Source organism: Fukomys damarensis, unplaced genomic scaffold (genome assembly GCF_012274545.1).
Source record: "Fukomys damarensis isolate Sample0158 unplaced genomic scaffold, DMR_v1.0_HiC HiC_scaffold_7, whole genome shotgun sequence".
Taxonomy (NCBI): domain Eukaryota; kingdom Metazoa; phylum Chordata; class Mammalia; order Rodentia; family Bathyergidae; genus Fukomys; species Fukomys damarensis.
The window spans coordinates 33,785,010-33,806,779 of record NW_022900919.1 but is presented as its reverse complement, the minus strand read 5'-3'; the positions used below and the strand labels follow the sequence as shown (position 1 = coordinate 33,806,779).

General features: G+C 39.3%; 1 protein-coding gene and 1 long non-coding RNA gene across 3 annotated transcripts in view; one reads left to right on the top strand and one right to left on the bottom strand.

Moving 5' to 3' along the window:
• Positions 1–689: 689 nt before the first annotated feature.
• Positions 690–11,549, bottom strand: LOC117285221. 2 transcript variants are annotated; one of them, XR_004516210.1, is made up of 3 exons: positions 11,371–11,549; positions 6,386–6,650; positions 690–990 (listed from the first exon to the last, which is right to left on the bottom strand). It is a non-coding gene; the product is annotated as an uncharacterized LOC117285221 (long non-coding RNA). The 2 variants fall into 2 exon arrangements; XR_004516211.1 differs by lacking the exon at positions 690–990 and adding an exon at positions 4,235–4,340.
• The window catches only part of Sptlc3 (serine palmitoyltransferase long chain base subunit 3), a 150,676-nt gene continuing 139,617 nt past the window's right edge, over positions 10,712–21,770 (top strand). Inside the window, exon 1 of the mRNA XM_010634095.3 lies at positions 10,712–11,115. Within this exon, the coding sequence (XP_010632397.1) occupies positions 11,002–11,115 (114 nt within the window). The 5' untranslated portion in view covers positions 10,712–11,001. The remainder of the gene's footprint in view (positions 11,116–21,770) is intronic.

Sequence of the window (21,770 nt, the reverse complement as noted above, 5' to 3'; positions counted from 1 at the left end):
AAAAGCAAAACCAAAAACCAACAATTATGAAACAGGACTTCCAGAACCGCTTCAGAAAGTCACAAGAATGATGGGATAAGCATGTCAAAGTGAAAGGAAGTATTTTGAGGAGCACTGATGGCACTGTCTTTTGCTAGGATATTTTTTATTTAAAAGTACACAGTATTTTTCAATTTTACCTCATATGTGATGATAAATATGTAGTAAGAATGACTTTCCAAATCAAAAAGTACACAAAACCAAGTGTGAAACTAAACTTAACTTGATATTGACTAAAGGTTATCACTTCTACTTCATAGCAGACAAATTGTTGTGGCCATTTTCTGAGTTTTCTGAATTTCAATGACTTTTTTATTCATTAATTTCATTGGCACATTTTAGGTGTACAATAAGATGACATCTATTATCGGGAACTTGTACCTTTACATGATATATCTTGGTTCTTATTTTTTCCCATTCCCCTGCCCTCTCTTCCATCCCTCCACCCCTCCTTATTTACAAAGACTTTGTTTCCATTTTTTCTTTCTTTTCCCTTCTTTCCTTTCCCCTACGCCTCCCATTTCCCCTTCTCCCTTTCCCTTTGGACTTTTACTCCTTATTTCACATTATTATACATTTTGATCCTTATTTATATCAATAACCTTTTTATTAATTTAGATTTACTCTTTGGTCATATATAGGTAGCCTTCTTACGTTATTGTGTTTATAACCTGTTGTTGATAGAATAAAAAATACATCTTTGAAACTGAATTATCTCTATTCTGAGAATTGTTCCAGATCAGATTGCTCAGGAAATCATAGTTCTTCCATGCAGACTGTGTGCAGACTTCATTAGTTTGTTGGGACTACTTAATAGACTGCAAGATTTTAAAAGGCCAAGAGGGCAAAATACAGCCTTTCTTCACTGCTTGCTCAGTTGAATGAATGTCTCCAGTCATAACAGAATCTGTTGTTTCATTTATTGGTGGTTGATGGTTCTTCAGTCAACACCTGAAGGAGGGTATCACAGTGTAAGGAAAAGGGAAGTCACACTAGTCATAGACAGTCTTGAGTTCATGACCTACTTCTACATATCATTCTGGTGATGTTGGAAAAGTCACTTAACCTGTTGGAACTTCACCTTTCACATCAGGACCACCCTTTGTTACATAGGTAAAGTTTAAATCACTGATCACCAGTGATTTTTATACATTGCAAAATTTCAAACATTCACTTTTCTCATTTCCTCCCGTTTCTGCTAACTTTCTATCTCCAGATCATACCAAGACTAACTACCTAATGAGCCAAGGAACCTCTCTTTCTTATCTATATCACCTCTGTAATCTCTCTTTGCTTCTATTCCATCAAGAGAAGAGCTAAGAATCAGCCTTGTGTACAAGTCACCTCAGAGAACATGAGACCATGAATAACTTATCTTTGGAATTACAGTTCAGTTAGCAAACTTAATTCATTCTGCAATTATGATGGCAAATCAAATTGGTCACAAACCAAAGCAAATTTCCCCATAAGGTTCAATGTAAATAAGGTTAATCCATTCCAAATCATATTTTTAATTGCAAAAGTATGCATAAAAGTACAGTGCAGTACAAAGAGAACACAAGAACACTTGCTGGAGGCAACTTCTGGCATGGAAGATAGGAAAGTGGGTGGGGAAAGGATTTTTGTTTTGTTTTATTTTGGGGGGGTGGAGTCCACCACCATGAAGACCTGGGAGAGATCCCCTTCAGGGCTTTTCTCTCTTTGTTTCTTAGCTGCTGGGTCAATTTTGACAAAAAATAATCTAATGTCATTTATTTTTTTCTTGTGCTACACAACACTCTGGAAATGAGAGACCATGTTACCATTCATCGCATTCAATACACTTTGTTTGTTACAGTTAAGTTGGGGTAGTGCTTCTCAAAAGAAATCCTGGCACTCATTTCATTTTTCCATAGTGGAATGTATCACATCACTGCTAACCTCCTTCCTATCTTCTTCTACCTCAGTGGAATGCTCCTCAACAAGTACCTCCTGCTGTTCGCTCTGGAGTTCATTCAGTAAGTTCTTCGTTATGGCTCTCAAGAAGCTCCTTTATGTTTTCACTATTGATGTCCAGACCTATACCCTTGCCTGTGGACGCAATCTCCTCCACTACCTTTACATCATAACATTCAGTAACATTCTGTCCACTCGGTTTTCTCTAGGCTGAATGTAAGGTCCAGTACATGACATCTTCCCAGACTCTGTCAATGAGGTTGATGCAGTGGAGGCTGCTTCCAGACCTTTTTCAGTCAAAGACATCTCTTTGGTGACATTAAAACACATGGTGAAGAATGCCTTTGTATACAGCTTCTTGAAGTTGCAGATTATTTACTCTATGGGCTGCAGAAGAGGTATTTATTGGGGGGAGGAACTTGACCTTTATAAAGTTATACTCAGCATCCATCCCATCTACCCACCAAGGCTGGAGGGTGTGCTAGTGAACTGTCCATTCAGAAGAAGGCATCTTTCAGGCATTCGGTTATCAGGGTGTGAACGTTATTCAGCTATTCCATGAACAACTGCCTTGTAACCCAAGCTTTCATATAGGCCCTCCACAAGATAGGCATCTGGCCTTGTTAACAATTGATTCCTAGAATGCACAAGAGATCTGGCAATGGTACACCAGTGGTGGCTTAATCTTCACATTAGCAATTGCAAAAGAGTCAACCTGTCCATGGATTTGTGCCCCTGGAATGCCTTTTCCTCCTGTGTGATATAGGTTCTGTTCAGCTTCTTCTTCTAGAAGAGCTTTGTTTCATTGGTTTCATTGCATTTGAACATTTGTTGAGCAACTATCTTTCTGCCTTCATGAATTCCACAAGTTCTTTCCTGTAGGCTTCTGCAGCAGCCTTGTCAGAACTGGAAGCCTCACTGTGCCTTATCACACTGAGGATTCCACTTCTCTTGTAGAATTTATCAAACCACTCTCTACCAGCTTTAAATTGGTCATTTGCTCCACTTGTAGAGGGTTTTGTTTGTTTTGTTTTGTTTTGTTGTTTTAGCAATAAATCACTGTGCAATATCCTGCTTTTTCATAGATCATAGCTTCACTAATGCTGTCATCTGCCAAATGTTTCTCATTCAACCACGCTAATAAACGTTTTCCACCTCTTCCAGCACTTGTGTCCTCTGCTTGGTTAAAATCATTACTCCTTTTGCCACATCAGCTCCTTTCATGGCATCCTTGTTCTTCAAAATAGTCAAAATTTTTGACTTTGCTATCTTGTACTCCAAAGGCAGATCAGTCACACAAATACCACACTCACACTTTTCTATAATTTCCTTCTTCAATTCAATGGTTATTCTCTTCAAAAACTTCTTACCTTTCTGTTCTGCACTTTCTTGTTATCTTCACTGCTGCTCTACACATTCTTATTACCTTTTTTACCACTCTGCATATTTTTGTCACCTTCACTACCAATCTGCACTTTTTTTTTTTTTACCACCATGCTTGCTCTGTGCTTTCTTTGAAGCCATGCTGGATTGAATAATACTGTATTGTATATGCTTAAAAGCATGCAAATATGCTTCACAGCAATTGTTCACAAATACGTCTACAACCACAATCTCAAGTAGAGGAATCCATGACCACATGTTAATCAGGGGTGTTTTTTAAAAAATTCATATTAACTACAGGAAAAGTAAATGTGAGGTTAGAGCAGGGAAGATGGCCATGTTCATGTTCAGGCAGGGAAGATGGTCACCATCATGTTTGTTCCCAGCGTGGAGTTCATGAATGAAAGTAAACTTTTGCCAAGTGCCTCTGTTCACAAAATGAATTTTTCTCGGACAGAAGTGTTCATGAACAGAGATATTACTGCAGCCACTAGTGGATAGTTCAGTAACAAGATAGTTCACAAAAATGTATGCAAGTGCTACTAACTTTTAGTTCCAAGAGGGTAGAAACTGTATGTTTTATTCATGCTTGTACCCAAGAACTTAGCCAATCACTTAATGCAGAGTAGTTAATCAAACATTTGTTGAGTTTACTGTCTAATGTGAAATTCATTTAGTAATTCAGAGACCAAATTTGCTCAATATTTAGTGTTTCTGTATTATTTCAATCCTTAAACTTAAAGCTACCACACTTAAATAGAAACCCACATTTACTTTTCCTGTAGATAATATGATTTTTTAAAAAAAACACCCCTAATTAAATATACCAGCAGTATTTAATACCAAATGGTTGGTAGGTTAAGTTGATGTTGTGCGCATGAAGCATGCATTCCAATATGGCAAGTAAAATAGAAAATGTCCAAGAATGGGAGCATGTAGTTGATATTGCCTCAAAGTATCTGTGTGGTTACCTACCACGGCACCTAGGATTAATGAAAAACAGTGAATCAGATTTCAACTTTATTTTGAGGTCATCTCTTTACAGATGCTTTTGTCCCTTTATAAAAGAAACTAAAAATGATAAAGAGAAAGAGGAGGAGAGGTTAGAGGAAAAGAAAAAGAAGAAATGTGAAGGATGAAAGGAGAGGAGAATGAAAAAGTAAAGGCGGAAGAGAAGAAACAAAAATAGTTTTGGGAGTTGGATACATAGTTTGGTGATTCAATCCCAGTTCCAAAAATAATATTTATAATATCTGTGTACAGAATAATAGAGCTCCGTTAAAATAATACAATGTCTTCAACTTATCTTTCCAAGCAACATGAGGGAGTGAAACCAACAGAAATCAGTTTTTCCTCTCAATATGCCTAAGTTTATAAAGAAATAAGCCAAAAAGAATTTAGCTCCCAATGCTTATGTAACAGCCATAAGACAAAGAGACCAGTGAAAAGTTTATTCCGCTCTGATGACAGAGATTTGGGGAGAGGCAAAAATTATTCTGAGCTATTAAGTCTATTTTCTCATATGGCCCAAGACCTTACCTTATTCCTCCATCACTCTTTGGAGTGGGAAAAAATTGGGACCCTCATATGAAAATCATGGCTCTGAAAGCATTCTGATAATCTCTTCTAGAAGCCACCTCATTTTTTAGGAGAAGAAAATTAAACAAAAGAGCTTAGAACCAGGGAATGAGGCTCTGGCAAAAGGCATTATTTCTCTTTTGTTGTTGTTTATTCATTTGCTTATTTGCCTATGTCTAATACTCCAATAAATGGGTTACTTTTCTAATTATCTGATGTCAAAAATTGTTGATTAGGTGTAGGGGCAGAAAAGGGAGCAATGCCTCCCTGTTAATCATAAAGGGTTGTGGCTGGCCAATAACTGTATATGAAAAGACACATTAACAAAAGAACATCATAATAAATATATGTTATTGTACTTTTATATAACACAAGACCCTTCCAATTGAAGACCCAAAGAGTCAGGGCAAATGATACATTTTTATACTAAAATTTTCTATTGCACAGAGAAACCAGTGAGACCTATATGTTTAGATTGTTCATGGTGTAGCAGGACTCTCTTCCAGGTAAGGGATAGGACCCCTCTTAAAATGGGAGTCTCATGATCTACTTCAGACAAGGTTAAGTCTGAGAATTTCCTTATGATTATCTTCCAAAAAATCTGGGGAAGATTAGAATATATTTTCAGACTTTCTATCTTGCTTTGGAAAAGGGGGGTTTTTAGGATCTATGGCCTTCTTTAAAGGAGTGGAGAAGAAATGAAAGTAGGAGTCAGAGGGACAGGAGATGATAAGAGAGGAACTTTACTCTGAAAGCCATTCCTTTGGGGTATCGTTTCTTGAGCCCCGACACTGGAAAACCACAAAGGTGGGCTTGGAAAGGACAAACCATGTCATCATAGTGACATTGGATAGTATCAAGAAACAGACCTCTGATGATTTGTGCATTGAGAGAACAAGAGTTAATGAGTAAACCAAACCAGAGGTGTTTTAGGACTGGGACGCCACAGTTACTTATCTTCCTCATGATACCTACATCATAACAGACCCAAACCACAATATTATTTCCTACTACCCTCATCAACCAAAACTGTTTTGTCTCATTTTAACAGTATAATCACTGAGACATAAAAAGCCTTGCCCAATGTGACCAAACTTTCAGACTATTTGTACATGAGGCTTGAGGCACAGAGAAGGGAGTTCTGACTCAAAATCTGGGCACATGGAGGAGGCCGGTGGCTTATCTGTCAAAAAGGCCAGACCCTGTGGCTTCTGAATGGCCCTCCCGTTTAAGGGCAGTAGCCACGACTGCCATCATAGTGAGGGAGGCCAGTAAGGTGATGTTGGGCCAGGAGTTAAAAATAATGACCCCTCACCCTGTAGAAGCATTGCTCCAAGGGGCCACTGGCTGCTAGACATCAAACTCACACATCACTCAATACCAGAGCCTCCTCCTAGATCAGCCCACACTTGCCTTCTGCCCCACCCAGGCTATCAACCCAGCTAGCTACCTTGCTGCCAGATGACAATCCAGAAGAAATAATCCATGATTGCCAGGACCTCCTAGATCTCACTCAAGCTTGTAGGTCTGATGTCAGAGACAATCCTCTGGAAGAGGCTGAGGTGACATTATTTTCAGATAGAGGTAGTTTTATTGATCAGAAGATCCAGAGGGCTGGGGCAGTGGCCGCCACCCAGAACGAAGTCATGTGGACGCAAGCTCTTTGTGTAGGTACATCTGTCCAGAAGGTAAAATTTATAGCCCTCACACAGGCCCTGAGGTTGGAAAGGGAAAAAAAGATCATTGTCTATAAAGATAGTAGATATGCTTTTGTTACCATTCACATTCATGCAATGTATACAGGGAACAGGGACTTTTGACACTGGCTGGGAAGGAAATCACAAAGAAAGAAAAATATCCTAGCTTTGCTTGAGGCTTCCCAGTTTCCCCTAGAAGTAGCAGTGATGCACTGCAGAGGACACCAAAAAGATGACTCTCCTGAGGTGACAGGAAACCACCTAGCTGACCAAGCAACCCGACAAGCTGCCCAGGTCTCTGTGGAAGTTATCAGAGCTCTAACTGTACTATCCTATCCTCCACCAGTGTGGCCAGAGAACCCCATTTACACCTCAGAAAAAGAGACTCAAGCAAAAGAAAGTGAGTCTCTCCTCAACCCAGAAGGATGGTGGAAAGGAAAGGGTGTAAAGATCATTATGCTGTCCCCCTTGGGAAGAGAATCAATTTGACAGCTCCACTGCACCACCCACCTAGGAGGAACAAAGTTGACTGATCTTTTGTCTTCCCAATTTTTCATCCCTGGCCTCCGTGACTAGGTGTGCTCAGTGAAAAAAGAGATGTCCAGAGTGTGTTCAGGTGAACCCCAAGCAAGGTAGGAAGAGGGCAATGAGAATCAGGTTTAGTAGGTTAAGCTAAGCCCAGGAGAGAATTGGGACATAGACTTCACTGAATTGAAGCCTCCTGCAGCAGGACACAGGTACTTATTAGTGATGATAGACACATTCTCAGGATGGTTGAAAACATAGGAAACAAAGAGGGAAACCATACAGGTGATAGCCAAGAAGCTGTTACAGGAGATTGTCACGAGGTATGGGCTTCTGATCAACACAGAATCAGACAATGGACATGCCTTTAAGTCACCAGTAACCCAAGCAGTGAGCAGGGCCTTAGGAATAAATTGAAACCTCCATTGTGCTTATAGACCCCAAAGTTCAAGTCAGGTGGAGAAGATGAACCGGATTCTCCAAACCGCTTTATCCAAATTGATCTTGGAGTCTGATAAAAACTGGTTCAACCTCCTTCCCTTAGCCATCCTTCAGGCACATTGTACTCCCTACAAAGCAGGATAAACTCCTTTTGAAATTATGCTTGGCAGGCTTCCCCCCTTGTTTCCCCAGATTAAGGATCCTACCCTGGCAAAATTAACTAATAAATCCCTGCTAAAGTACCTACAGGCTCTTCAGCAAGTCCAGGTAAAAATTCATTGCAAGGTGCGTGAGGTCCCACCACTCCCTAGCTCAAAGCCAGCCCACACATTCCAGTTTAGAGACTCGGTACTGATAAAGAGCTTCACACACACAAAGAAAGGATTTAAACCACAATGAAAAGGACTATTTCACAAGGTGACTGGGATCCCCGCCTGGATTTATCACACCCATATAAAGGTTTTGCCAGAATCATGGGCAATAGAGCCAGGTCCTAAACCATTTAAGATAAGACTAAAGAGATAAAAATGATTTTTCTCTTCCTGTGCTTGATTTGCCCCTGCTGCACTTGGGATCAATATCAAGGTTCAGAATGTGGGTCTAGATTCCTCCTACCAAGGATGGGACTGTCACAGCAAACCGAACCTGGAGGCAACCCCAGAATCTCACCTTTCAGGTAGACCTCAGTGCTCTGATGGTTACCGCATTGTCTGTCCCCTCAGATACCCTGCCTTTAGGTAAAGGAGGAAGACTAAGAGTCTGTCTTGGGTGTGGAGCATTGGGGGCTAAGAAGGTCTTGCAGGCCACTGACTACTCTATCTGTCCAGCAAAAGCAAAGGAAAGCCACTGCTTGAGGACAGAAGAATACTACTGCTCTGAGTAGAGCTGTAAAACCATATTTACATGGAAAGGAAAGCAACAGGACCACCACATCCAGGTCTGGAGAACCTCATTCCCTAGTCCCTGTCAAATAGAGCACTATAATCCCTTATCCATAGAAATTCCCCTACCTGAGGACTTTGCATGGAGCCTGGGTCATACCTGGAGAATACAAATAGACCAGCATGGGCCCCATCATGAAACTCTTTTTACCAGAAACAAACTATAGAGCCGAGGCATAAATCACCCATAGGGCCACTGGCAAGGATTCCTAAATTCCAGGAAAAGACTCAAATGTGCAATGAGGCCCCAAGACCCAACTCCACTTTTAGACTTGCCCCCATGCCCCCTGAACTTTACATCCCCAGGCAACTTCACTCATAGCATCTTCCCAGCACAAGCCTGATAGGGATGCTGAATGCCATGCATGCATGCCTTGTTTAGTGCTACTCACCCACAGGAAGCTTCAGACTGTTGGATGTATGTATGCTCCCAATCCCCTTATTTTATGGGTCTGGGGAGCTGGCTGCACTTCCATAACTCGGGGGACATTGAGGGCTCTGCTACTTGTACATATATGGCTCATCTTGATCTAAGAGAGTCACCATACCAACCTCTTTGCAACCAGACCATCAAAATTAACAATTCTTCAGCAGGAGCCTACTACCGCACACCTGAGGAAACCTGGTTTGCCTGTACAATGAGGCTCACCGATGTGTAAGTGTGGACCAGTTCCAGTGTGAGACACCTCTCCTCTGCATATTAGTTGTTGTTCTCTCAGGTCTATATTCAAAGAGGAGTGAAAGGATGAGCTCCATCTTTCCCCCTGAAAAACATTACCAGGAACAGAGAGCTCCTCGGGTTTTAGTCCCCGTGTTACTCGGACTCAGTATCGCTGGGTCCAAAGCATAGAAACAGCTGCCTTAGTCAGGGGTGAATTAGAACTGTCTGAAGCCATCCATCAAGCTGATGCAGACCATGCTCTCCTACAACGTTCAATCGATAGGCTAAACAGATAGACTCCTCGGTAGAAGTGTCATTGCAAAATAGGAGAGGACTTGAGCTTCTTGTTATGGTCCCAGGTGGTTAATGTGTAGCCCTGGGAGAGACCTGTTGCTTCCACGCCAGTGAGACCAGTGTGATTCAGGAGAGTCTTCAGTTAGAAAAAAAAAATGTAAAAACTAAAGAAAGACAACAAGAAAAAGCTCAAGGATGGTTCAAAAAATTGTTTAGTTGGTCCCCCGGCACACAGTTTTGCTTTCTTCAACCACAGGCCCCTTCATTCTTTCCCTGCTTGAGTTCATGATAAACTCCAAGCATAATCAACTGTTCAGTTAGGTTTGTACAAGATCGGATTTCCTCTGTAAAGCTAATGGTATTAAGATCTTCTTATAGCCCCCTAGAGATTGAGAAATAGTCAACGGTTTGACTTGATCTCCGAAGAAAGTGGGGAATGAAATAAGGAGATTCAGCCAGGCTGCCTCCATGGTGACACACTCCCGACCTCTGCCCCCTAATCCCCGGTTGTTTGCTTAGAATTAGGTTAAAATTAACTAAAACATACCATATCCTGTGTTGTTAACCATAAAGACAGGTATTCCCTGCCAGATGAGTGTTGATCTAACTTGGCTATCTGCTTCTGTACCCCTGAACTTGCAATAGATAAAGTCACTATCTTTCACTATAGCCTCCTGTGTGTGGTTTTTGCCTTTATAAGCATGCTGTAAATGTTCACTTGGGGTCAAGGGAACTGGGAACATGAGCTTGGCTGCTGGTTGAATAAAAGGGATCATAACTTGGACAATTTCTTGTGGCAGGATTTTTATCACTGGATTAGATATAACAAGTACAGTTCAGTGGCATTCAGTACATTTATATTTCTGTTAAAGGATCCCTCATCGTAATTTTTTTTTCCACCCAAATTTCATGAAATTAAACTGTACTTATTAAACAGTAACTTTCCATTCTCCTGCAAATCTATTCCCTGGCAGTCACTCCTGAATGTTGTTTTACAGCAAAGAAAAATGTTGACTTTTAGATTGGATTAACAACCAGAAACTATAATTATTTGAAAGAGAAGGGAGAGAGAGGCCGATGTGGAACCAGCTGTGCAGTACTGAGAAGATTCTGGGAGTGGTGTGTGTGTGTGTGTGTGTGTGTGTGTGTGTGTGTGTGTGTGTCTTTAAAAGATTCTCCACCTCCCCGCCCTCCTCCTTACAGTGTGTCACTGTGTTTCTCTGACCTCAGGTTTCCTCAGTCTTCAAGGCTAGCTAGCATGGCCAACTTTCTTTGTAGTTTTGGAAGCAGGTTTGTTGCCATGGAATCCACACTCTGAGAAGGGTTGAGAAGCATAAAGGTAATCATTTGTTTACACTGTTGCTCTTCTTCTGGAAAAGCCTGACTGGTAGGATTCCTGTAAGAGCTCAGCCCCAAAGGGATTTATCCCATCACTTCACCTACATAAAGCAAGACTCAGGGACACCTTGTGGAAGGGACACCTGTTGGGCTCTATCACTTCCCTCACATGGCTAATCCTAGAGCTGACACTGTGAGCAATGGGACTCTCTACAGCCACGAGAAAGAGAGCAACACTCAAGATGAAAAGTGCACGAGTAACGGAGTAGTGAAAGAAAGACAGGTAAGACGCAATCTCCCTCTGCTTGCTCTGTGACTGCCCTAAATGTGTCCCTAAGTAGGGACTGGAAACAGTCCCTACTTAAAGTTCTTTTGATGAAGTGTTTTATGTGTTTTGGATCCTCCCTTCAGCTAATACGCTGATATGCTTGGCTATCAGAAATGTTTAAGTGTGGGGAAAGAAGCGAAAGTCTTCTCTGTATAAGAGAGGATATACACACAGACACACACAGCCTTTGATTTTATAAAACAGACTTACCTTCTAGACTTTCGTTTTCTTTCTCAACCAGTTGGGAGCAGGATTGTGAAGGCTCAAACACAAACTTATCAGCTAAGTTTCACTCCATCAGAGACTTGACTGCTTTTTTAGTGCTTTGAAAAGAAAAAGGAAGTGAAAGTTAATTTTTCTGAGGCGATGTGATGTAGGTGGCGTTTGTTTTTTTCCATGTTCCACATGAAATGCCTCACCAGTTCAAAAGCGAGTTCTTTTCAGTGTTCAATGGAGCATTGTTATCGCCCAAACCTTGATTGGAGGCTGGGTGTTTTTGAAATTTGACATCACATCCATTACTTTCTAAAATACTTCAGAAAATGTGACTCACTGTGACACTGTGTACAGAAACCCAAGCAGGATCTTTAACACAGACCTTTGAGTTTTTTTTCTCATTTTACATTTTCTTTTTCTGTTATTGCTCTGTAACAGAATTTTTTAGAAGATGTGCTGAGAAGGGGAAGAAATCAAGAAATTATTGGAAGAAGGAGCTGGGTTGTGTATGAGTCTTACAGGAAACCAGTTCTCTAATTTCCACACTGCCCTTTGCTCTACTCTGAGCAGCAGGAAGTCACCTGCCTGGGGCAAACCTGAGCAACCCACCAGGTAGCCTGGCTTTGGGGAAATGTGCAGCTACACAGGGAACCCCTGCAACCTTGCAGCAGTGACTTGTTTGAGGGTCCCACATCCAGCCAGGGAAAAGTCAGATTGTTCTGAAACTGAGGCACTCATAGGACTGCCTCGCTCAGAGAATTAAAGTTGTAAATCCTGTCGGAGAGGCAAGAGGCACTTTGGAGCCTGGCTTGTTTGTAAAAAGGTGTGGTCCCCAAAATGTAACACACACCCTCCCTATTCGTTGTTAAGAAAGCCTCGACTGGAATCACTGTCCCAGCTCTCTGCACCTATAAAATGCATACAGCTCTCTGGTCATTCATTTATTTATCTTCTGGATCATTCTGACCCTGAGAGTTTTCATTAAAATGACACATTTTAAAAGTTTGTTTTCTCTTCCCTTTATCTTGATCTGTAACCACACTCCTATGCTTAAGATTAGATTCTTAGGTGCAAGGTTGCAGCCACTCCTCAGTAAGGACAGAACCCAACATCCTAAAGGCTGGTTACTAAGCGCCCCTACAAGCAGCTAACATCAAGGCTTCTTTCCCTAGGAGCAACTGAGTCTAAGAAGCTCTGTTGTCTTCTCTGAGAGCTCTTTCTGAGGGGCCTTCCAGAGCCTAATGGCTAAGACATATTTAGGTGTTATTAAGTTGAAATTGGCTTCCACTGAGAGCCTCAATTATGACTTTAAAAATATTTTCCAGAAAGAAAAACCCTGCTGAGATCAGAGCGTCATAGAACAAACAAGGGCCTATTTTCACCCTCTGTGGAGTGAATGAAATTGCCTTACACAATCCTCAGCCCCTAGTTTACCTCATGGGTCCTTTAAAAAACTAGGTCTTACCCACAAGCCTTGCCTGTTGCCCATAGCAATCCATAAAAGTATGCAGACATCTGCAGTCTTTTAGGTGTTTTCTGCCACACCTAATGTCATACGGCACACAGTCTAAAGTCTACCCCTTTCTCCCAAGATCCTCTCACCTCTTTTCGTCCTGATTAGTCACAACCCCACAGAAATAATTATCTCTTTTATATTTTGGGGGACCCTATAAGATTCTGCTGCCAAAGGGTTTCCCAGCATAATAAACAATATAATAATTGCTTGGGAATCCTCTTCTTTGTGTTCCAAGAGGGGCTGGCTTTGAGTACCCTGACTTTGGCCAGACCTGTCCATTGCTGGAAACTTTTCTTGAGTTATTTTCTGAAGCTTTTTGGAGGTTAATGACATTGCGTAGTCTTTTTGTTTGTTTGCTTCCTCTAAACCCCATGTAGCATGAGGATGCAATAAAGCTGGTTTTCATCACTGATTAAGTTTGTTTCTTGTTTACTTCTAAGATGCTATTCTGCCTTTCACTTCTCATAGAACACTATTGTCCTGGAGGGGTCATTCTGCTCTCTCATGCAAATGCCCAGGGAAGACAGAAGAGCCCTTAAGTCTTTAATCTATAAACATCATATTTCCTATAATTTGCTATTGACTTTCTTAGGCCCATAAAATTTATTTATAATTATTATTTACATAATTGCTTTTAAGTCACATGAATTGTTTCTGACCTGGCAGCAAACTTTTATTAAGATAGCCTGAACTTTGGGAGTCAAACCCTACATCTTCATTGTTCTTGATTCTGTGTGCCTTCAGTCATTTTTTATAGGATGCAGTGCACATTTCCTTCTATCAAAATGGTCCTAAATGATGCAGAAAAATTTTAGGTAATGTTTTCCCTACTTGGTTTTTTTTCCTGGGAAACAAAAATCCTGAAGTTAGAGGTGCTGTAATTCAATGTTTATGGAGTTTTTAAACTGAGTGTTGTAACAATACCTAGCAGCAGGTCTTACTAGCTAGTTGCTTTTTCTCTCATTTATTCATCAATTCATTCACCAATTCATATTATGAATATGTTATTCTTGGTGCATATGAAAATAAATAAAATATTTATGATTTAGTTATTGAGAGGAAATCTATAATAAAATTAAAACAAAAACATTAAAAGTAAACACTAATACAAGGATTAAAGATGTCATAAAGTAGATATGATTTCAGGACAAATGAGTAGAATAGACATAGAACTCATAAGGAGAAGAAAAATAGCATCTGTCACTGTTCTGCTGTCCACAAGGTCGAGCATGCTATATGGAAGACTGCTGTACCTGTACAACAGCCCGGTGAGGTCACAGCATGATATCGCTTATAGAGCGAGGAAACTAAGTCACTGAGGAACTTCAGCAGAATCACAGGGAGCATAGCTGGCTTTGGACTGAAATTCATGTTGATCTAAAGTCAGTTCCCTTTCCATGTTTTCTGGGGATCCACAGCTTAGGAGGTCAGTAACAGATTTATAGAACCCAAAGGAGTCAGATTAAATCTTGAAGCACTGGAAATGACAAAGAAAATAAGGAGTTTATTTCTGTGAGCCTAATAAGGAAAAGAAGGGAAGGGAACTCCAGAGATGAAAGTAGGCATTGCTAGTATGAAGGCAAAGGAAAAATCATAAAACATTCCAGGAAGGAGGAAGAAAATCTTACGAAGAATGTGAAGCACACAAGCTTGTAGGACTGTTGAACACTGAATTCAGTGAGACTTCAGGGGAGAGAGAAAATAAGAGGGAAATTACTGTGGCTGAACTGACCAGTACACTCTGCATGAAGGAAAAGGACTCAGATCCTTTCTAGTTTTAAAATCATTTCAGCTAAGCTTCCTACTGTCCCCTCCTTGCTATATCCTCTTAAGAACTGCAACGTACCCTTCTCTTATGGTACAAATTTCTCTGTAACTTACAGGTTAGTTGCCCACAATGGTATCTACCTGATAAGCCTTTGTAAAAACCACCATCTGTGGGGTTCAATTAGGTAGCACACTGACTGAAACAAAGGTTAATATTCTCACCAATTATTAAGAAAATTCAGAAACTAAAAGAGTTTTGGAGAATCCTTTCATCCTACCTTAACATCCATGCAACAATCATTCTATAATATCTTTTCTTTCATTATTCCCATTTCCTTTAAACAGTCTTCAGTGTAACGTCTTTTTTATGAGCTCTCTGAGGAGACCCCATTTTTGAATAGGAAAAAGCTTTAATAAGAAAGTGCAAGATAATGCTAAAAGACTTTAGCTTGAGGCATAGACAAATATCAGGCCTATCCACAACAAATAGGAAAGGATTCCATCTTTTGCAGCTGTGGGGGCACAGGGAGTGGGGGATACACTATGATGAAGAGGAATAGAGTAGCCTCAAAAATCTCCATTTTTTCATGAGTTTTTATTGTAAACCATCAGCTCTGGAGATAGAAACATTTCCCCTCCATTTATAAAGAGTCCAGAGTCTAAAGGATGAAAACAGACAAGTAAAAAGTAATCATATCATTTAATGGCAAGTCCTATAATAGATGATACAGTTACCTATTTCAGTGTAACAACTGTCCCAAAATTCAATGGCTAAAAACAATAACTAATGGATTGCTTAGGATTTCATGGGCCAAGAACTTGGACAGGGCTTGGCAGAAGTGGTTTTTCTCTGTTCTGTGAGGTTTGTTGCAGATCAACTTGTCTTAGTATATTAGCCAGTTCTCTGTTATTATAATGAAATATCTGCACTAGTTCACTTTATAAATGAAAGAGATTTACTTAATTCACAGTTCTGGAAGTTCAAGGGTGTAACACCAGTATAAATTCAGTTCTGTTAATGGCAGATCCTCAATGGTGGAGTGCATGAGAAAGAAATTACATTACCAGACAGGAAGTAGGAGTGATACTGATGTCTCAGGACACCCTCTGAAGAAATGGCTTTAGTCAATCTAAGGACCTCCCACTAGCCCCATCTCTTAAAAGTTACACACTTTCTCCTGACTCCATCATCCTGGGAACTAAGTTTACAACACATGACCCATTGGGGAGCAAACTCAAACCATGTCCAATCCATGCTATTAAGTATCCGAGATACTTAGAGTGTAGGGTCTTGGCACTGGTTGTTGTCCAGAGCCCCTTGTGCCTTCTTTGCAAAGGAATCCTCTCTATGTGGTCTCATTATGCTGCAGAGTATTCCAAACTTCTAACTAACTCTACTTTTCTTAAATCTGAGCTTGATCTAATGACTTATGTGACCTCCCCAAAAATGTGACAGTCTGGGATTTCCAAGAATCATCTATAAGAAGCCTTGCACTCTGAATCTATTCCTCTTAGAACAGCCACTCTTGGAACTTGGTGTACGTGAAGGCAACCTCAGGGGCCCAAGGAGAACCCCAAGTAGAGGGAAAACTAATATTCACACTGAATTCCCAGCAGAGAGGCAGCATCAACTTGCCGCCTGAGCTAGTCAAATGTTTTCCAAGTGGATCCCCAGACCGTGGGTCTGTGCACAAACTGCTACTGCAGTTCTCAGCTGATGTTGGCCCAAATTACAGATTTCTTTTTTCTCCTGAGCAAACAAATGATTGTTGTTTTAAGTTTGGTGATGGTTTATTAAGCAGCAATAGAAACTGAACACATAGATATCATATTTCTTTAAAATGCCTAGAAAACATACTTTGCAATTTCACTTTCATAACCATTTTCAGTGCTTACATTTACATTTTGAAGGAAGAGATTATTTTGGCCATTCACTTGTTTTCAATTTTTGGCAAAGATAACTTTCCCAATGTTGTAAACTTTTGTTAAATTTTGTTTTGCTTTGTTTGGCCTAAGGACTGTGTGCTGAAATTCTTAACCTGAGGATAAATGTAAGATAAATACAAATGTAAAGATAAGATATCACCAGTGTAACAATCATTTGAATACTGCCAAACCCAAAGCATATATTATTCAGCCTAGGGAAGGTTTATTACCTTTTTAATGAAATAGGCTCAAAGGAGTATGCATCTTCAAGTGTTTCATTAATTAAAAGAAAAGGTGTTTAAGTATATTTAATATCTAACATTCATGAATTAATTTTATCTATTTGTAGATTTTCCAAAATTTCTTTTCTCTTTGGAAACACTATTAGAGATAGAGTGACATTAACTTAATTATTTGCAAAACATCAACTACATTTATTTTGAAATACACTTAGTCTTTTTTACTTGAGTAGTATTTTGTCATATATATTTAGGAAAAATGGCTCAGAGAATTTGGCTTTTCTACTTTAAACTTATTTTGTGGTTTTAAAAAGAAATAATATTCCTCCATTTTCACTTTTCTGAGTTGTTATATTAATACTTGGATATATAATATGCAAATTGCAGGAATGCATACAATCAACTTCATATACTAAATTTATTTGACACATCTTGTTGTCAAATACTGGATCCCAGAGTGCTTATGAAAGTGCTGTAGACCTGGCCATATGTACAGTATTGGCCAAATCCTATTTCTCAGGCTTTATAAGAAATAACATGAAAAAGTTTCATTAGATGGTGCATTGGCTCAAGCCTAGTCACCAGTGTTCCCTAAATCTGGTCTAATGGCGCCTTCAAAATTTGTCCTGGAACAAGGCTATGTGTAAACTTTGAGCATCTTTCTATGATTTATATATGACTGCTCTTTCTCTGCCATGCTGTTGTTAGGGTTTTGGATGTCAAGAGTTCTTTTCAGAAACTGAAAGACATTTTCTGCAGAGAAATTAATATGTCTATAGTCACAAAATTTTCCATACAGAAAATTTATATTCTCTGACTTCCTCAGATCCCCAGGTTATGACCTTCAGCTCTGCAATATCTTTATGAATTAGACAAAATCTGAACTCCATGGCCCAACCAGAAGAAACAGCAAAACACCTGTTTAAGATAAGACAGGATGAAAGAGTCACAAATTGATCTGCCAAACAAAAACCACACATAAACTGAAATGATTTAAAGAACAAGCCCTGGGTGTTGACTTAAAAATTGTATTAGAGTGCTCACTTTAGAAGCACATATACAAAAAAATTGTATTAGAGTTTTGTCCTCTACTCCCTAGTAAAATTATATTTATTTTACCATAAAACTTCTTTCATACCCTCTCTTAAAATTTGAGTAAAATTGAACTTCTCAGAAAGATATGTAAGTGGTAGCTTTTCACACTTCAGTTTCTCTTCTAGATTTCCAAGGGAACTGTGAAGAGCTTAAGGATGAATGAGAGATCACTAGCTTGAGCATCAGACAGAACTAAGTCAGAATCCTAGGTCTGCCACACACTAGTTGTACCACGCTGAGCATAGCTTCATGTCTCTGATCCAAACGTCACACAGCTATGGTGAAGATTAAATGAAATAACATATGTCAAATTCCTAAATAAGTTTCAAATATATAGTAGATACTTAATAAACTACAGCTATTATCTATTAATATAGTTTTTCTTTGCAGTTTCTATTCTTGGTTCCTCCCGTTTTCTTTGATCTATAAGCAGTGGAGTGCCCAAGGCTCTGTCCTTGTACTTCTTCTCTCTTCTAACTGCATATCTCTCATGATGAGCTGATCTTGTCTCATCACTAAATAACCAATTTATGTATACATTGAAGGCATTTCTGACTGCCTACTTGATCTTTCTACTTGGATGATCAAATTTCAAACTTAATGTGTCCCTAGCACTCTTCCCACCATCCCAAGACTTGGTGTCCTTACGATCTTTCCCATAGCTTTAAATGGCAATTCTATCCTTCTTGTAGCTCAGACCAACAACGTTGGCATCATTCATGACTTCTTTCTTTTATTCTATATATTTTACCTTTTATCTGTCAGCAAAGCCCTCCTTTCACAGCCTATCCGAATCTGACACATCTTACCATCCTCTCAGCAGCCTCTCTACTCTACATATCATCTCTCACCTGGAGTATTGCTGGGACCCATCTCTTCTCTCTATATAGTTATCTATTTCTGAATAGTAAACCGGCCCACACATAGTGACATAGAACATAATTGTATTCATGGATTCTTTTGGTTAGAAATTCAAGAACTGCACATGGAGATGGTACTTCCCTGTTCCGTGATGTCTTGGACCTAAAATGCGATGACTCAATTGGCAGATATGGGAAAGTTGCCTAAGAGAGTCCACCTCCGAGTAGATCTTTGCATTTCTAGGTCTGACACCTGGATTGTGATGGCTGAAGGATGGGACAAGTAGAAAGTGTGGACAGGATTGAAGCAGGCATAAACAAGGCACCGGTTCTGGGGGAAGGGACTACCCCACCTCTCAATGGGAAGAGCATCATGGACAAAATTTATGGAATGTGTCTCCACCCTTGCCCCCCCCGCCATTACTATTTGCACGTCTGGAACAGAGGTCATTGATCTTGAAATGAAATCAAGAGATGTCACTCTTCTTCCCAAGCCTTTTCCATGTTGCCCACCTCACGTAGAAAGAAAGATAAACTTCTCACAATAACCACAAGGTCCCTGGGCGTGGTTGTCTCTGACTTATCTCCTGCTACTTCCCCCTAAGCTCCCAGTTCTTTGATCTGCTTCTCAAATTCTCCCACATTTACACTTCCTCCTCCCTCCACCTTTTCAGGGTACCACGGTGCTAGCTCTTCCCTTCCTTCAAGTCTTGACACAGATACCACTTCTGTGGATTCAGGCTCACAATTCTTTCTAAAATTTCAAGAAACAAAATATAAAATAAGATTGCATCTTCCTTATTTAATGCTTTTCCTTAGAGTTTAGCATGATCTACACACATGCACACAGAGCCCGACATATCTACCCATATAAATATACACACATTAATTCCAATCTGTTATCTGCCTCCACCTCTAGATGGAGGTGAGTACTATGCAGGCAGGGATTTCTCATTTGTTTACTTATGGATCCCCAACACCTAGAGCAGACCTTATATATGGTAAATGTAAGTGTTCAATAATATCTGTATAGTGAAAAAAAACTACCTATTTTTACTAATCAGTTGAATGAAATTTGCATTCAGTTTTGTTTGTTGTTTCTATTTGTTCTTTAAGGGACTATAAAAGCCCTGCTGATGTAATGGATATAATGCACAGGTATCTATAACATTGAAAGTATATAGTCTCTTATTAATTAATTCCAAGGATTTCTAACCTTTGTTGGAAAACATAGCTACAAACCACTACTGTCTTTGTAAAAATCACTGAATCACTAAATCATTTGTGTGATCAGGTAGCTCATGCTTCTACATTGATATCCACATATTAGGTATAATATAATTCAAGCATGGGGACAGGCAGCCAGCTTTAAAACTTTTTGGAGAAAATGAAAATAGAAATTGAATATTATTTACTCCAATGATTCTTACTACTTCTTAGCAGAAGATGAAGTATATCTGGATTAGAGGGGAAAATGTCTAATCCTCAGGGCAAACAAGCCTGTCATCAGGTACTAATAAACCTCTGCATTCTCAAGAATTCTATGTTTAAGAAAAGTCAATACAATCTGTATTTCCACCAGTGAATCCGCACATAAGACAATTTTTTAAATTTTTATTTAATAAACTTTTACACTGGACTGCATGCTGAGAATTTTACAGATACTAAATTGCTTGACCCTCAACTAATGTTACCAGGTTAATATGTTACTGTCATCACTTTCTAGTTGAGAAAACTTAATTATACCAAAGTTACTTACCTATACATTCTAGTTAGTTATGCAGGCTGGTCCCAGAGTGTGTGGTTTTTGTACCATATAAAATGCTTTTTCCTCCAAGATTTTATGGTGAAAGTTTACAAGCTTACAGAAAATTAAAAGAATTCTGCATTAAATACTCATATAACCACCACTTGCATTCCATAATTAATATTTTTCTGCATTTTATCATGTCTACTCCTCTGTTACTTTATCTGTTCAACAATCCATATGTCATACATTTCAAAGTTATAGAATCAATATATTTTACCCCTAAACCTTTCAGCATATTTATCATTAACTAAACTTTATATTTGACTATAAATTTTATGTGAGGTAAAATTTACATGCCTTGAAATGCACAGATCGGAATATCATTCAATGAATGTTTATTTACACTACCTTTTTCTTGCTTTTTTCTTATTGAATAGGGTTTCATGAGATTGTCTTGACTGTGGATGTTCTAAAACTGCTACCTAAACTTTGAAAGGTTTAATTTCTAATACTGACATACTACATAAATAAACATCTATTCATATAAATACTGTCCTTGCCAGAAAGCTATCAACTAAAGAAACTTCCCTGTTTAATGCCTACAATTCCAAAAAGGATCAACACTTATTTTTCTTTTTGTTTTTGCATAATCCAGGTAGAGGGGAAATCTTAGTTTAGAAAATCCTTACAATTTTAGTCCATTCCTTGTCTCTTTCCTGAGGAAACGAGTCTCAGGAAGGATAAGTAACCAGCCTCAAACTCACAAATATGACATCCTCAATTTCTTGATACCCAGTTCAAGATTCTTTCTTATAAGTTGCAATTGTTTTGGAAACTTCACATGATAAAGCAAAGCCTAGTAGTCTAGTGGCATTTAACTAAACATACAGTAGCTAGTCTCAGTTTCAAAACTGATATTGCAAAACTATATTTCTTAGAAATAAAAGCAGCCCCTTTGCTATTTCCCAAAACAAGAGCCACATGTGGAAGCCTTTTCTCCAAGACAGTATGGCAAGTCAGAGAAACCAGTAATAATTGCAACTAAACATGAAGGCCTACTATCAGTTTGCTCTGTTTAAATATTGTTAATCTGCACAGCAGGATTTGAAATTCACATATAAAGAGCTATGGTTTGAAAAGATCAGATAATCGCCCACACTGCTGGCAAGTGGTAGAACCAGAATCTTCTGCCTTTTAACACCATGTATCTGATCCCAAGACTCTTTGGCAGGCTGCCCCTG